The sequence below is a fragment of the Lissotriton vulgaris genome, chromosome 8 (genome assembly GCF_964263255.1).
Source record: "Lissotriton vulgaris chromosome 8, aLisVul1.2, whole genome shotgun sequence".
Classification (NCBI taxonomy): domain Eukaryota; kingdom Metazoa; phylum Chordata; class Amphibia; order Caudata; family Salamandridae; genus Lissotriton; species Lissotriton vulgaris.
In genome coordinates, this window is record NC_141696.1 from 1,418,413,819 (window position 1) to 1,418,431,296 (window position 17,478).

Consider the following 17,478-nt stretch of genomic DNA (forward strand, 5'->3'; position numbering starts at 1 on the left):
AACAGTACCAATGCCACATTGAGGCTTGCGTCCATTCTCTATTCTAATGGCACTTTTCTCTATTCTGAGATACACCCTGCGAAGATTTTATATGGCTGGGCAGCAGTTGTTTGGGAGCTGACAGGGGAGGCATGTTTGGTAAATGCACTAGGAGAAATAAGAGCGACCCCTGACCCTCCTGGTAGGTCGCTCCCCCTCCACGCAGCTCCGACTGTGTGCCCCTACTGCCGCTGGTAAGTGTCCTCCGTCCTTTTTGCTTTCTGTGCCACTGTCTCACCCTCTTGTGCCTCGTTTTCTGCTCTGTGCCACTCGTCCCCCCCCCCCCTTGTGCCCCATTTTGCCTTCGGTACCACTGTTTCCCCCTCTTAGTGCCTAGTTTTCTGCTCTGTGCCACTTGTTACCCCCCTTGTACCCCATTTTGCTTTCAGTACCACTGTTTCCCCGCCGCAGTGCCCCCTGCGGCCCCGCCCCTGCCCACTCACTGCTCTCGCCTCCCAGCTGCTCCTCCCTCCCACCTCCCCATATATGCTGGACGCTGCACAGCCGCCTAGCGGACACGCGCTGCGGGTGTGCTGCTGGCCCGCCAGAAGGCGCGCCTAAGGCAAGCTCGTTTGCGCCCATCCGCGCCTGGATCGCGTCCAGCGCCAGAACCCCTGGACCCCACAAACGCCACACCAGACTCCACTACGACGCCAGCACCCTCCACACACTCAACGCCGGCCGGAACCACTTCCATGCCGCCCCGAAACAGACCCACGGACCCTTCTCCTGCCGCACCTGCAGCTTCACCTGCGACAGAGCCACCAAACCTCCAAGGACTGGACCCAACCACCTCCGCTGCATACTCCTCAACCCCCGCTCCGCACGCAAACACACCCCGGGCTTAGTTCAGCGACTCGATCGCCGACCTCGTCAGCACCCACGCACTCGCCTCCACGGACTACATCCTCCTCGGAGACCAGAACTTCCACCTCAAGAACAACAACAACGCCAACTCCGCCACCCTGATCGACAACCTCGCCAACCTTGGCCTCAGACAACTCGTCACCGCACCCACCCACAAAGCTGGCCGCACGCTGGACCCCGTCTCCTCCACAGGCACCCACGTCGCCTACGACCACACCACCGAACTCCACTGGACCGACCACCGCTGCATCCATTTCACCTTCAAGAAACCAACCACGCACCACCGCTCCCAACAGTTGCCTCGCCGCTGCTGGAGCAAAGTCACCAGCTGATCACCACCCTCACCCAGAACCCACCCGCCGACCCCACCAACCCAGACGCCGCAGCCTGCAACCTCAGACAGTGGATCGACGACTGTGCCAACACCCTCGCCCCACTCAAGAAACCCTCCAACAGCCACGCCAGCAAGAGAGCCACCTGGTTCACCGACGAGCTCCAGACCTCCAAACGCGCATGCCGGAAACCGGAGAAGATATGGCTCCACGAACGCACACTGGACAACCACACAGCCCACAAGGACGCCACCCGCAGACATCACCACCTCATCAGATTAGCCAAGAGATCCTTTTTCAAAGACCGCTTGGATAACAACGCACACAACAGCAAGGAGCTCTTCAGCATCGTAAAGGAACTCTCCAACCCCAGCACCAACGCCAACGACATCCCGCCCTCACAAGAACTGTGTGACTCACTAGCCATCTTCTTCCACCGCAAGCTTGCTGACATCCTCAACAGCTTCAACACCACGATCACCTCGACTACACCAGACTCCACCTCCCCTGTGAACACTACCAGCGCCAACCGCCTGACCTCCTGGTCCAATGTCAACGACGACAAGACACGCAAGGTCATGAACTCCATCCACCCACGATCTCCGTCAGACCCATGCCCACAACACGTATTCAACAAAGCAGATGCAACCATCGCACCCCAACTACGGAAGGTCATCAACATCTCCTTCGAAACAGCGACATTCCCGGAAAGCTGGAAGCACGCCGAAATGAACGCCCCCCTCAAAAAGCCCAAGGCGGACCTCAAGAACTTCCGGCCCATCTCCCTGCTCCCGTTCCCGGCAAAGGTCATCGAGAAAATCATCAATATGCAGTTGGCCCGCCACCAGGAAGACAACAACATCTTGGACCCGTCCCAGTCCGGATACAGACGAAACCACAGCACCGAGACAGCCCTCATCGCTGCCACAGACGACATCAGGCGGCATCTAGACAATGGCGAAACATCAGCCCTCATCCTCCTGGACTTGTCAGCCGCCTTCGACACGGTCTGCCATCGCACTCTAAAGACACGCCTTCTAGAAGTCGGAATCCAAGAGAAGGCCCTTGACTGGACCACGTCCTTCCTCTCCGGCAGAACCCAGAGTGTCCGCCTCCCACCCTTCCGATCCGAAGCCACCAAAATCATCTGCGGTGTCCCCCAGGGCTCATCTCTTAGCCCGACGCTGTTCAACATCTACCTGGCCCCCCTCGCACAAGTGGCCCGCCATCACAACCTCAACATCATCTCCTACGCCGACGACACCCAGCTCATCCTCTCTCTCACCAAGGACCCACACACCACCAAAACCAACCTCCACGAGGGAATGAAGGTCGTCGCCGACTGGATGAGGAGCAGCCGTCTGAAGCTGAACTCGGACAAGACGGAGGTCCTCATCCTCGGACCCACCCCCTCAGCCTGGGAGGACTCCTGGTGGCCGACCACACTGGGAACAGCACCAACACCCACTGACCATGCATGCAACCTAGGATTCATCCTCGACTCCTCCCTCTCCATGTCTAAGCAGGTCACCGCCATCTCCTCCTCCTGCTAAAACACCCTCTGCATGCTCCGCAGGATCTACAAGTGGGTCCCGACCGAACCAAGAAGAAAGGTTACACAGGCCCTCGTCAGCACAAGACTTGACTACGGCAACGCACTCTATGCAGGAATCCCAGCCAAACACCTACGACGACTACAACGCATCCAAAACGCCTCCGCCCGACTGATGGTCAACGTCCCCCGCCACAGCCACATCACCCCCACCTGAGAGACCTACACTGGCTCCCCGTCGACAAGAGGATCTTCTTCAAGCTCCTCAGCCACGCATACCAAGCACTCTACAACCCCGGACCAGCCTACCTGAACAGCAAACTCAGCTTCTACACCTCCACCCGCCAGCCTCGCCCTCGCCGCTTTCCCCCGCGTCCAACGAACGACCTCCGGCGGCAGATCCTTCTCCTACCTCGCCGCCAAGACCTGGAACACCCTCCCTACCCACATACGGCAGACCCAAGACCTACTCGCCTTCAGAAGACTCCTCAAGACCTGGCTTTTCGAGCAGTGGCTCAGTTCAGGTATCAACCAGATGGATTAAGGTTTGGTCATCTATATTTTTGGATGTTTTAAATGTACTACAGAGTCCAGCATATCGGTAATCAATTTATTAAACTTGGCCACATCATAGCTTGTAGCTTTTGGGAAAGATGTCTCTGTGATTTTATGCTATGCTCTGGAAAAGGATAGAGTGCGGTTACTTTCTTTTTGAACTAGATACTTTTGGTGTAAATAAAGTCTGGATCAATTCTTAAGTAATATAGCATGGGCCCTTAATTCCACGTATTGAATGCCAGTGTTAACTGTATGTAAGTTTCTAAACCTACTTCACCATGAGTTGACTATGAAAGGCTAACATTATTCTCAACATTGGTGATTGTTTGGGGCTGCATAATAGTCCATCTTTTTTCCCCACTATTCAACCTAAGATTAGACCCAGCCAGTGCATAATTTGTAAAAGAGCAGGTACTGGGGCTCAACGTTTTGTTCAAAAGGTCCCGGCTAGTGCTATAAAGTGTTTTGGGTGCTGAATATCATGGCTGCATAGTCTTTATTCCACCTCATGACTCTCTAATCTCCCACCACCCACATGCTCCCTGCCTGATTACCTTTCTTTTGCAGATTCCTTTTTATCCCTGCTTATTCCCTTTGTCACTGTTTTTCCATCTTCTCTTTCAACCTATTGTGTTTTCCTCTGTCTTGTGTTCAATCATGGTCTGTTGAGGAAACATAGGTGCAAGTCTCCAAAAATTAGTGCCGGTGTGATCCATCTGCAACCACAGGCTCAAATGAAGCACTAGCCCAAACCATACACAAATCAGCTGTGATACAGCTCCAATAAGAGCAGTCCAGACCGAATTGACAAGCTAGGTTCTCTGTGAACACAAGCAACCCATTACTGGCTTTGGCCTATTTGTGCCTCTTGAGTCGGTTGCACCTCGCTACCGGTGGAATAGTGCAAACAACAAAAAACAATAGTGAACATGGGTCCTAGGTTTGGGCATACTCACTCACTTAAGACGTCAATTGAGAGAATAACAAAAAAAATAGAGCTGCACAACAGAGGTACAACAGTAACAGTGAATTTACCTCCTTCCTTTGTCGCCCCCCAGCCTGATATCCAGCATGGCCTCGGAGCCTCCCACATCATCCCATAGTTCGGTAGGCAAACTGGCTTTACAAGATCTGTGGGTTGAAATCAGACACAAAACTATGGAACCCAGTCTTACTACTAAGCAGGTAAGAGAAAAAAAGAAAAGAACACAATATTACGCACAGTATTTCAAATATGTATGCTTTATTTTCATATGTTTCGCCATATAAATGGTAATTAATAAAGAGGGAGGCTGATTCCCTGGCATGTTTCCAGTATAACCATCAAGTATATAAATGAGTTGCATTTCTAGCCATTGTATGTTAAAGTATATTATTTACATATCCTGAAAGTCTGGTACCTGTTCGCTCTACCTGGACCTATTTTGGAAACAGATGTGTTAAGCCCACTGAGTGAAATACTATGATTTAGTATTCCAATGTACATTTGCTTCCAAATATCAGAGTATTTGCTTAATGTAAACTTTATGGTAAAGCAGTCAAGTCTACCCTCTAGTAAAAAAAGAAATGCTATTTTGCCATAAATTGGGGGTAAAGGTGTGGCACAGGAAAGGGGGTCTAACAGTTAATTTACACTTTTTTTTTTACAAACCTGATGCAAAGAAATTGGAAACAATGGCAAAAGTTAAAGTAGATCAGCTAAGCATTCTTCAGGACCAGAACCCCACGGCGGTATACGCACGCTAAGGCGTATCTTGACCTGTGGGGGTTGTGTGAAAGGCAAAAATCACGGTTTTGCCAAAGTGGCCTTGTGGGATTTCCAAAAAGCAGCTGGACTGTGAAGAGGTTATCGGCTTCACGTCATGAGTCCGGGAGGGGGTAAAGCTACCTGTAGAATTTCTAGAATGGTACTCTCCCTCCTGCAACCTATCTGTTGTCTGCCACAGACCCGTGAGTTTTGCCTTTCACACAGCCCCCACAGGTCATTATACGCCTTAGCGTACGTATACCGCCATGGGGTTCTGGTCCTGAAGAATGCTTAGCTGAATTGCACTCGTAAGCAGAAACATGCTGACCACTATTTACCTCGTATATTAAATTGGACGAGTCTGGTCAACCTAACCAGCCAGCTCACGTCCGTCTCACTTGTTTTTAACGATTACTGGTTTTCCACCATTAAAATTACTTTTGGATAAAACCAGCCATCTTTTAATCTGCACCACCCTTACACTAACACCATCCCAAAAAACCCTGCTCCGCTGTAATTATTTTCACTCTTTTGTTGTTAGTAAGTATATTCATTAGAGGGACGAAGAGTGAATGATCCCTCACTCTCTTGTTTTTACAATATAACATGTTTTGTGGCCATTAATACGGAAAGTGTTCAACACAAATCTAGGTGCAGCTAATATAATTTTCAAAAAATTCTTATATTAGTGTAAATGTATATGCAAATTTGCATCCAGATTATGGCCAAATGGGTTTTCAGTCCCAATGGCTAGGATGTATTGAGATTCGGTTTTCCTTAAATCCATAATTCTGTCACCTCCTTGTTAATTCTGCCTCACGATTTTTAGGCCAAAATATTTTAATTGTTGGCTATCACTCGAGTGGTGTTCAGAAAAGTGTTTTGCAATTGGATAAAAAAAGTCTTTATTTTTAATTGCTCACATGTGTTGGAGTATTTTCAGTTTCAATTTGTTGATCGTACTACCGCGTATTGCGTCTTACAGGGACATTCCAATACGTACACTACATATTTGGAATCAGAGGTGATATGGTCAAGGATATATTCTTTTGTCCCATTTTGAAGTTCAAATGATAGATTATTTTGACCATGTGGACCATGTTCGCAGGCCTTTCATTTTGAACACTTTCAAAATCCAGGAGTATTTAGCCAAGTGGGCTTTTTAGGTTCACTGATCTCAAGATGGCTGTGTGTTTGAATATCTCCTAAGGAAGCTGTTTTTCTGTATGTTATGCTTGCATTAGATGGAAATTTTATTTTCAATGTCTCATCTAGCATTAAGATGCCCCAGTTTTCCTTTATGATGTTTTTTATTCAATTCTCTTTTTTTCTCTATTAATGTCTACAATTAGCCGTATTGTCTCATCTTTTTCTTTTTGTCCTTCTAGACTTTCTTTATGCGATGTCAGCAAATCTATTCTTGATTTGAGTTTAACTTTTGTTCTAGCTGTTTTTATGACTTCCAATGGGTAACCTCCATCCAAGAAGCGAGTGCTCATCTCTTCAAGTTGTTGTTTGATGTCACTTATTTCTGAGCAATTTCTCTTAGCACGCAGCATTTCTCCGTATGGTATGCTCCCCTTTAGATGTTTTGGATGCCCACTGTTGGCGTGGAGCATACTACTGCAGGCAGTCAGTTTTCAATGTATTTTTGTACAGATCTTCTGGTTCTTAATGAACACTTCCATATCCAAAAATATCACACTATGTTTGCTGATTGTAGATGTGAATGATAAATTATAGTTATTCATATTTAATGATTGGACAAAGTTTTCAAGATCTGGTTGTTCTCCTCCCCAGACCACAAAAAGATCATCAATACATCTTGTCCAGATTTTGATGTTGGACTTGTGTTCGGTGTTTAATACATCAGCCTCCCACACTGCGATGAGTAAATCTGCATATGTGAGGGCAAATGATGTACCCATTGCTGTTCCCTGCTTTTTGAGAAAGAGTTGCCCATTGAAGAGAAAGATGTTATGAGTTAGGCAATATAGCAATATTTCTAGGAGAATCTCTGAGTGTTCCAAGTAGATCAATGATTTTGTTTTTAAGAAATGTTTCACAGCCCTTACTCCATCTGAGTGGAGAATTGACGTGTACAGAGTGGTCACATCTATTGTTGCCATGATGCATATATCGTTCCATTGGATATCCCGGATTTTATTGAGGGAATCGGTCGTATCCCTTAAGTATGAGGGTAAAGATATTACGCAGTCAAATAAGAAGATGTCAATGAAGCATGATGTTTTTTCGTTGAGGGATCCAATAGAGCTCACAATAGGGCTACCTTGTAGATTGATGATTCACGTTTGTACTTTTGGTAGAAAGTATATGGTTGCTATGATGGGATGTTCAACCTTCAAGTACATATACTCCTCAAAGTCAATCAACCCTCGATCTTTCCATGTCTGTAGTTTTAGATGGTTTTCCTGAGTCCACACCTCCATTGGATTATTGTTCCGTTTTTTAAAGTGATCTTCATTTTGTATTTGTCTGTTAGCTTCATTTATATATTTCTCAAAATCTTGTATGACAATATTTCTGCCTTTATCTGAAGCTTTAACAATGATTTGGGGGTAGTTCTGCAAGGGCCTTGTCTTCCCCTGGTGTCAGATTCCATGATTTATTTTTGTTCTTCTTTGACTTTGATTTTATAGTCAATAATTTGATAATGTCTTCAACCACAATTTCATGGAATAGATCTATTTTATTCCCTGGTGGAAGATGGGGACAGAAGGTGAATTGAACATTTAGTCCACTAACTCCATCTTTCCACGTTGAGATGCCCATATTCTGACAGAATTGCTTGTCATCCATTGCTTGATTTACTTGCTTAGGATTATCTCCTAAAGTTCTTCAAGTTCTCAATGTTGGTATGTCTCTGATTTAATAATGAGATATCAGGTTGGACAAGGAAGTTTGGGTTAGATTTTGTGGTTTGTCCAATTAGTATTTTTTAAGCTTTAATTTGCGACAACATTTGTACAGGTATATATATAGTTTACAGAGTAGTGATGTAATATGTGAGGTCATAAGCAGTGCATTGCGGGTATGTGAGTTATAGTTAGTTAACTAACTATGGGCCCCATGTAGGTGGCCATTTACCGACCGGTAAATGGGTTTTTGGGCTGTAGGGGGCCAATTTTACCGATTCGGTATATTTACCGAATCGGTAAAATACCGAATCGGTATTTTTACCGATTCGGTAACTTCTAGATGTAGGTGGGACTCTTCTGAGTCCCAAAGGCCTTTCAGATTCGGTATTTTACCACCCAATCCAATTGGGTGGTAAAATACCGAATCCAGGTGTGCATGCACATGTGTGCATGCACACCTATGCCATGTGACAGACATGCCCTTAGGGCATGTCTGTATTTGCCACATGGCACACATGCCTGTATTTGGGATGCTAGAGGGTGTCAAAGTGACACCCCCTGCACCCTTGCTGGAATCGGTATTTACCGAATCGGTAAATACCGATTCGGTAATGCCCATTGATTCCTATGGGCTTCAATGCCCATACGAATCAATGGGCATTACCGAATCGGTATTTACGGAATCGGTAAATACCGAATCTTAATGATTCCGTATTTACAGATTCTGTAATACCTACATCCCCCCCCCTCTATTTTACCACTTCTTAAATACCGAATCGGTAAAATTTGGTATTTAAGAAGTGGTAAAATAAAATTACCTACATCTAGCCCTATAACGGATGAATTTCACTGGTTTTGTACGAGTGAAACCTGAGCCTAACTATAACGCTCCTGTAGCCTTTGTTTTTTCAGTGAATTTCTAAGGTTTTTAAATGTTAATTCCTAACTATAACGCCCCTGTAACCTTTCGTTTTTTCGCTGAATTTCTATGTTTTTTTGAGTAGTAGTCATGTTTGAGGAGTGTCAGACACTCCCTACTCACTACTATGCACATCTGTCATGTGAGAGAGAGGCCTCAAAGTAGAGGGCACTCCATCCACACACCGCACTATGCACACTCTTCATCTGAGAGAGCTGTCTCAAAGCAGAGGCCAGTCCATCCGCAAACAGGATATATTCTTCAGTCATTCTACCATACATACACTCTAATAATAATCAATTTACTTTAAAAAAAAGCCTTAAATCCACTGAAAAAAAGCAAAGGTTTAAGCAATGTTATAGTTAGGTGAATTTCTTAGTGACAACTTTAATGTTTTCAACTAATTAACAGAAATTCAGCAGTTAAAGTTAGTAACATTAACTATATCTTGCACCCCTGCCATTCACTGCCTATGACCTCACATAAGACATGACTCATGACATGGTCTATTACATCTCAAATGACATTACTGATGACATCATCCAATGAGTGTGTTAGTTTGTTTTATAGTTTACATAGTGACGGGTAACTACCATATTATGTTCAACCTAATTTTGTACAGTGTGGGTCCAACTAACGGGTATAAGTGTTTACAAAACGCATATGCTCCTAATGTACCATAGCTGTGTAGAGGTTTTGAACATGTTATAAATGTTTGTATTCAAGAGTAACTCTGTTTGCAGGTGACAGCTGACTTGTGTTCATTTTTTTCCACACTAGTTGATGGGGTCACCTGTAAGCACACTTGGGCCTTTCACAAGGTGAAGAATCTGCGGTTAGATCTACCCATCAGAAGCACAAGCTACTCATCTTTTCATCACGAAACATTTTGTGTTGACCTTTTGCACGTCACTCCTTTCTTTGTGACATACACTATGAAGTATTTATTAGCACTAACTAACTACTTACCAGAGTTATACTTCTAAATGTGTAACACTCCATAATCTGTATTGTATAGGCTGTTCATCACCATTCTGTTTTTCTCACATGACACAAGATCACTCCGGCTCTTAATTGTTCATATTTAAATTATTGAGGTAGCCCTGAAGCAGACCGAAACCCTATATATATGCCAGGATGGACGGACCCTGACAACTGCTTCTTCTGTCCTCTGAACAATGAAAAGAGATTAGTCTGCATAGAGTCCCGCAGCGGAGATGGACCCATCTCAAACTAGCTCTTGTAGACCAACAACAACTTTAAATTGTCTAATTTTTAGAGAAGCTAAATCATGTGGAGAGATAAAATAGGGCCTGACTAATTTGTTCTTACATAATACTTAAACACAGAGCTATCTACGCATACTTTCTATACTTACCTGATAATGTGAGAGGTGTCTTAAGCTTCATCAGAGCAAGATCGTTGTTTTTAGTTTTGGATACGTAGTCAGGTCGAGAAAATATTTTTTCGACCAAATATCCAGAGGGCATTTGAGTCTGAGACACGTACCCGGCATATACTGTCCACTGGGATGGACTGGATAAACTTCTGTAAATGAAATCAGAGGGGGCAAGTTAATTTTGTATGTAGAACCCTTAACTCGTTAATATCTGTCACTAATTTACATGTGGATAGGATCTTGAATACAGATATGATTTACATTAAAACAAAGTGTCATATAATTAGACAGATCCAAAGATCAGAATATTTTATTGTAGATCATCTTGTTGGTGTATCTGCGGCTTCCAAAAATGTTACCCCTCCTGTTTATATTAAAAAAATCCATAGGGTACATAATCCATAAGTAGTGTCTTCTCTGAACAAAAACCACAATCCTTATGGCTTCTATTAGTTAATCATCACATTTTATAAATTGTGATTGGTCAATAAAGCAATTAAAATGAACACAGTTCACTAAGTTAAGTTATTTCTGAACATTCAATAAGGTAAGCCTTGTTCAGAATGATTAAACATCTCTTTTCATGTCCAGTAGGATGCATCACCGCTCAACGATCCTCATACCTTGCGTTCTGTAAAACAAAGATTTACTCTCACAAATATTGTGTCCAGGGTCAGACATGCAAATAGCAGTCATGCTATAAGCATACAGGCTTACCTTCATAAGAATAACCTAGTACATGTCGAGCCCCGAGAACTGAGGCAGGCAAAGAGCTGCATCCACCATTTAATAGAAATGAAAAAAAAGCTGTGGCATCCTGGTGCTCTGACTCTACAGTTGAAATCACCAGTCGTAGAATGCTGGGGGGATGCTAAGTAGATGAACCCTGATCTGACATCTCTCCCAGTGAGATATTTCAAGCATAATTTGGAGGGGCCATGCCTGTAGCAGCATAGAGACTAATACGTGTACATGAGCTGGTGAGAAGAGTCTGATGTATGCTTTAGATTGTTTTAATTGACATGTATGAACGCAATACAGATTGTGTGTTACATGAATAGTGTGCATGTGGCAATGGTTTTGTAAGAATTGTTTAGTCTAGTTGTGCAGGACTGGCTGGTTTGTGTGATTTATGTCCTGGATGTATGGACAGTTGGAATGGTAAACAGTACATATGGAGTGAGAGAGCCAAGGTTGTTCAGTAGGAGGTTGTGTTATGTTATGTGTTATCTTGTACAGTGCGTGACTCAGCCATGAGGGTAACCTGGTGCTGAAAAGGAGTGCCATGGGCCGAGCCAGGGTGACGTGGCAATTGAGATGCTGGATTGGAGTTTCCTCTTATTGTGAGATATGGTGAATGCTGAGTTGTTCTCGTAGAGTAAGGGAGGAGCTTGGCTGCTGGGAGGGCTAGCAGCAACATTGTTTACAGGAAGGAAGAAAACCCCAGGCATGACAAGAGTTGGAACAGAGTCCGTATGGGTCACACATTTCTTTTGCAAGGTAAGGCCTACATTGCTTATCTTTTTCAACTACATGTGCACTTTGCCTTTATTGTTATGGATTGTAGTAAGTATGGAAGTAACATCTGAAATGCGTTTGCCACTTGTTGCAAGCTCATATGTAAAGCAGGAGAAGATTTGCGAGTCACTATACATTCATGTTTATGATATCAACCATAGAGGTGCACCACATCAATAACCCAAAAGAGATAAGGGGAATAAATGCCCCAATCGAAGAAGAAAAGTTTATGCAGTTCTTTCTTTTCTTTTCTTAAAAAGCATCACGCATATACAACAAAGATTTCCAATGAGTTTCGTCCATAACTATGGACTTTTTCAGGGCAATAATGATCCTAAATGATAACTCAACCCAAAGAATGTGTCAAAATGTAGTATTAAATAGGCCAAGGAGATTTCCTTCATCAAGATCAGCAATCTGTATAAATCATAAACTACATCTTTCCTTGTGATCCCAGTTTCCACTGTTTTGGTCAACAAGTGAAGCCAGCATCAAGAATTCCTAGGAGGGGTAAATGTATGCATGGTAGTGGATTGTGTGGTAACGGTATTTCACATGTGAATGACTATAAATGCATGGTCTTGGTATGCACTTTGAAATCTGCTTAGTTAAAAACATGCATGGTAAAGGAACGCGTGGTAATGTTGTACAACCTTGCCATTCCACCTCTGTGGAAGGGTTTCCAACGCATTGCTTGAGTTCAAGTAGTTTCACTATGTGGGAGGGACTGATTGTTAAATTTAGAAGCCAACTTGGAATGAAGGATTTGCCATCTAAAAGCAAAGTGTTCTTTATTATGAGAAAATGGTAGCTAAAATATGTATCATGCTACTTTTATGGTGTGAAAGAAAAATCTAGATTAAAAAAAATCTTTACAAAATGAGATTGGTCAAATATTATCCAGTGTTGGCATACTTTTATTGCTGATTTGTTTCATTATTTTTCTCCAACTCCTGCTTTATTGCGGAGGTCAGTTTAGCCGGTTTCTTTTTAATTTTTGACCTATTTTTCTTCTGCCTGTTATATGTGTCATTATTGTCCATCTTCTAAGTGTGCTCTGGTAGCCCTTCTCTAATGCTGGGATTGTGTGTCCCGCTGGAGTTCTTTTCCTATACTTCAGCACTCTTTTGTTTCATGATGAATCACGAAGACGTGCAGTGGACACTAACAAGCAAAAGTAAGACTCATCAAGTATTAGTGCGTATCACGAGGACATGCAGTCGACACGACCAAGCAAAAGTAAGACCCATCCAGCATTAGTGCGTGTTTGGGCATTGCACTTTTCCATAAAAACTCTGGCCCAGGGCCTAATTCTGCAAGTAATGTATTTTTCTTATGAAAATGAAAAAAATGGGCTTGACATTCTGCTAAGTATTTTGGGTCTGCAGAATATGGTGGAATGCAGATGATAAGTCAAGGCCTTGCATTCATGGTTTCCCCTCATAGATGCATCGCCTCCCCTAGTCAAGTGACTTGCTCTCTTCCTTTCTTTCATTAATCGCTTTCATGGCTGTGTGCTTTTTCGCCCCTTTAAGAAGTGAGGATTCGGAAACATGACTATTTCTTACTTTTATGAAACATGTCTAATCATATTAGCAAGCAACGTAAGCTTTCCCCAGCATTAGAGTATCTGTGTACCTTGCTCTTTCACATAGACATGAAGACAGCAAAATTGTAAAAGTCTGTCAGTTGTTAATGATATTAAGGAATGCATCGGTGCTGTCTGAATGACCTATATATTCAAAGGATTCTAAGTATGTCGGTATTGTGTAGAGGGTTCTGAACCTCTGCGTGTTTTGCCAAGCCTTGCCTGTACAGGGTCCATATAGGAGTACTACCTAGATTTAAAAGCTTACAAAAAAGCCACATTTATTGAATTTACCAGTGCTTGTTCAATGTGACATTAAAATCTGGCAATTCCGTGTTGTGTTTTTTTAATTCGCGTTCCTTAGACCCTATCCCAGTTTCCCATCCTGACTCTAGTTCCCTCCACATCATTTCAGTTTCTGGCTCTTTGCTGATGCTGATAGTCCCTTCTCTGCTGCCCCATTTCTTCATTACATCATCTTACCAAATTAACCTACTGAGTTTTTATTAGCAGGTAAGCAAAACTGTATACCTAGGATAAAAGTTAAGTATAGTACATTTGAACTCTGCAAACGTGGTTGATAGTATCAAAATCCATGAAAGATTGATGATCATTTATGAAAATTGGTTGGCAAGGAGCTGAAACAAAGTAATGATTACTGGTGAAAAAACTGTTTAGGAAAATATGGTGCTTACCCTTCCACACAGTGAGCTGCTGTCACTATCCAGTATGGGGTGATAATAGAGCCTCCACATAGATGTATCCCTTGAAACTGGAGACTGACCTGCCATGGCCAGTCCCCAGGCGAGGCAACTGACCCACCAACAATCCTACTGCTGATCGGCATCGCAGACGCGCCACAATCTGCACTCAACACAAGAACATCAAGCCTTAGTACATAGTATCAAGCATAAAAAAATCAATTAGCAGCTTTGTATGGGGAAAGTCATGCAGCGGCATCTTGAGAAGTAAATTAACCCATAACATTCCACAGGATTAACAAAAAGCAAACAAGTGTGGCAATTTAAATTAGAATCAGGCACCTCAATGGGACTAAAACTCGGGCACTTGTCATATAAGGGGCTGGGGAGTAATAGTGCCTCCCTTCAAGAATAAACTCTCTTGGTTTCTTAGAAAGGAACATTTTAGTTTGGTTGCTTGTTAGTGAGTATTTGGTCTGTGAAATGTTTTTATTTTTTATATGAGGATTTGCCACATATAAATAAGTGGTGGTTATATATAAGAGTTATATTTATTGGATGGTAACCTTGTATGTCTCACTTACATATTTTTGTAGGCAGATGGTGGTGTGCTAGTTTGATAATTAAAGTCATCTTTGAATACAATACATTTCATGTCACAAGAAAGTTAATTGTGATATTAGAGGTCATAAGTCAGTTAATTATCGTCTTTAAGCTCCTCCTACAGCATCTACAAGGGATTGTTTTCCTATACAGGATAATCTTGACAGTAATGCAGTTTACTACAGTCTAAAGTATTTTGTGCACTTTTATTGAAGTAGTATTGAAGGGAATAAATGGACTGGAATTAGGTATCTTCAACCTAGAAAACTGATAATAACTTGATTAGGAGAATCTGTTTCTCTGATATGAATTGGATTTTTTTCTACTGTGTACTATGAGGCTTTTTGATGTACAACTGTTTTAACTTGATGTTATTTTGTATTGCAACGGTTTTAATTAACTTTTCAAATAAAATTACTTACTTACAAATCAATAAATAGCAGCAATATTAGCCCTATACAGTAGTGCGTTCTTCTTTAAGTGTAACATTTTCATTCTGTCTGGGTCTTATTTTTAAGAGGGACACATTGTGTTCTACATTTGGTGTCAAGTATGGTACCAGAGGTTGGACAGGACTCTGAGGGGTGGGCCAGACTGTTACAACACAGAACCCCTGTGCTTCAGAATATAACGGTATCCACATGGTTTGTGCTACAATTACAATTAGTTTACAATTACAATTTCATTTATTTTTTGTCTGTCTTTTTATATATATATATATATATAAATACAAAAAGTATTTTGCCAATGTCTGTTTGTCTATACAAAAAATAAGGTATATCAAAATATCAAAATAAATATATTTGATTTATTTCAACAGCCGACTAGCAATTGATTCATTGTTAGTCTGGTTCCCAATTGAATTGTTCGTTGTCTGTGAAATCAGTCACAGTATTTGCACTTCTTTTGTTTACTCTAGTATTGGACTCTGCTTTACTGTGGATGAGCCAAAGCCCTTGTTTGTTGTTATATACAATTACAATTAGAGCAGCTCATTGGTATAAAAAGGTCCTAGCACAATTTATTTTTAAATATATAACCTACCTAGATAAATAGAAAAGGGTAGAGGTAAGGATGGGACAAGGGGCAAACTGTGATACACCAAAGTAAAATCAGGCCCGTAGCCAGGAATATTTGTTTGGGGGGCAATGCCCAGAGCAATGCCGGCAACATAAGAGTGGTTTAGTAGATGGGGAAATAAGCTTTCTCATTGAATTGTTTGAAAATGTTTACATGTTGGTAAGATTGTAAAGACAGCTGGAAGCAGGACATGCAGTGAGAGTAAGTGTATACATTTTTGGATAGTGTAGGAAGGCCTCACAGAAGGTTTTTAGTTTGGATAGTGAACACAAGGACCATTTCTTTGTTAACCATCACAGAAACAAGAGATTGCTAAGCACCCTCTTGCCAAATCACAAAAAAGGGTTTAGAAATGCATACCAAATCGAAATTTGGAAGGAGCGGGTCTAGCATCCCTGTTCCATTTAAACATGTTATGTAACAATTGTTTGCGTACATAATTGGGTTGCAAACCATTCTTAGGTTACCAACTCTTCAAAGGTGGTTGCAATCCATTCACAAAGGCGAAGTGGTCACCTTAAGACACTTTCCTGTTGTGAATGTAAACCAAAGGTTTGGAGTGGGAAGTGGTCCAGTGGAACTTTAATAAACAAGATTTTAAATGCAGCACTGTTTCTTTCAAGACAAAGTGGCTACATTTAAAACAAAAAAATATTGAAAACAAGATCAAACATGGTAATCTGCTGACAGCAGGCCACCATTCCTCTAATGGACATCCACTGAAGTAAATCACAATTTGATACCAAATTCATGAAGAGCAATGGGGTAGGTAGGATTGTGCCTCACTCCAAATCCTTATTGTGCAAACCAACCTATTATTACATAGTTCAGTTCACCAAATAATGTAACTGCCACAAAAATATATTATGCAAATTATGTACATCTGGTCATAGGTTTCTGTTATGAATTGCTACTAATAATTACATAATAAATGTCCTTTGCAGAGAGTTATACAAATAACAGATTTCTATTATTATCACACTTCTTTTTGTTATTGGTTCAAAGAGATAGGGAAACTGTTCCTTCCCCCCTTAGATCTCAGCACAACATACACAAAGAACAGGGGCAGGGTATTTTTCAATGCTTGCTGTTGCTCCTGGGGGGCGAGTGGGGATCTCTCTCCTTGGAGCAACATTTTTATATTTCCAGCAGAAGAAAACAAATTGGCTTGATGCAATGGCCTAATGTCTGCAGCTAAGTGAGGAGGTGGTCAGGACTGCAATCTGGCCCCAAAAAGCAGGACAGACTTCATTCAGTTGTGCTTTTTAACCAACACCTTATTTGTATTCTGGAATTTGTAGACTCAATTTATCAAACAATGTATGAGTTGCTTATTGAAAAGTGTTCGTGGCTACAAGGTGGTGTGGCTCAAAATGTCAACGGTGACAGTTGACAGTTGACAGGTATTTGTGAGTAAGTGCGAAATAGATAGGCTATCTTATTCCAATTAGACAACTTAAATCCATGTAATGAACTAATCTTAAGGGCTGGTCTCTTAATATCTCTACTGACCTGCAGGTGAAGTAGGTGCGCCTACTGCAAACCAGCCCTTCCTTCCTCCCACTGGTAAATGTTGCTCAGCTCACTTATTTTATCTCTCCTTCAACGTATCCATCTCGGCATCCAACTAAAAAGAAGAAGGTTAAAATAGTCTGTCTGCGGTGTGTTCCCCGTTTGTGCCTGATCAATGCGAGGA

General features: G+C 42.4%; 1 protein-coding gene across 3 annotated transcripts in view; it reads right to left on the minus strand.

The window, feature by feature from the left end:
* TMPRSS2 (transmembrane serine protease 2) overlaps positions 1-17,478 on the minus strand; it is a 306,146-nt gene that overhangs the window by 45,936 nt on the left and 242,732 nt on the right. For all 3 annotated transcript variants that reach the window (XM_086935437.1, XM_086935438.1, XM_086935439.1), the window contains 3 exons: positions 14,094-14,262; positions 10,272-10,441; positions 4,384-4,479 (listed from right to left, as the gene is read on the minus strand). In XM_086935437.1, coding sequence (XP_086791563.1) covers positions 4,384-4,479; positions 10,272-10,441; positions 14,094-14,262 — 435 coding nt within the window. The remainder of the gene's footprint in view (positions 1-4,383; positions 4,480-10,271; positions 10,442-14,093; positions 14,263-17,478) is intronic.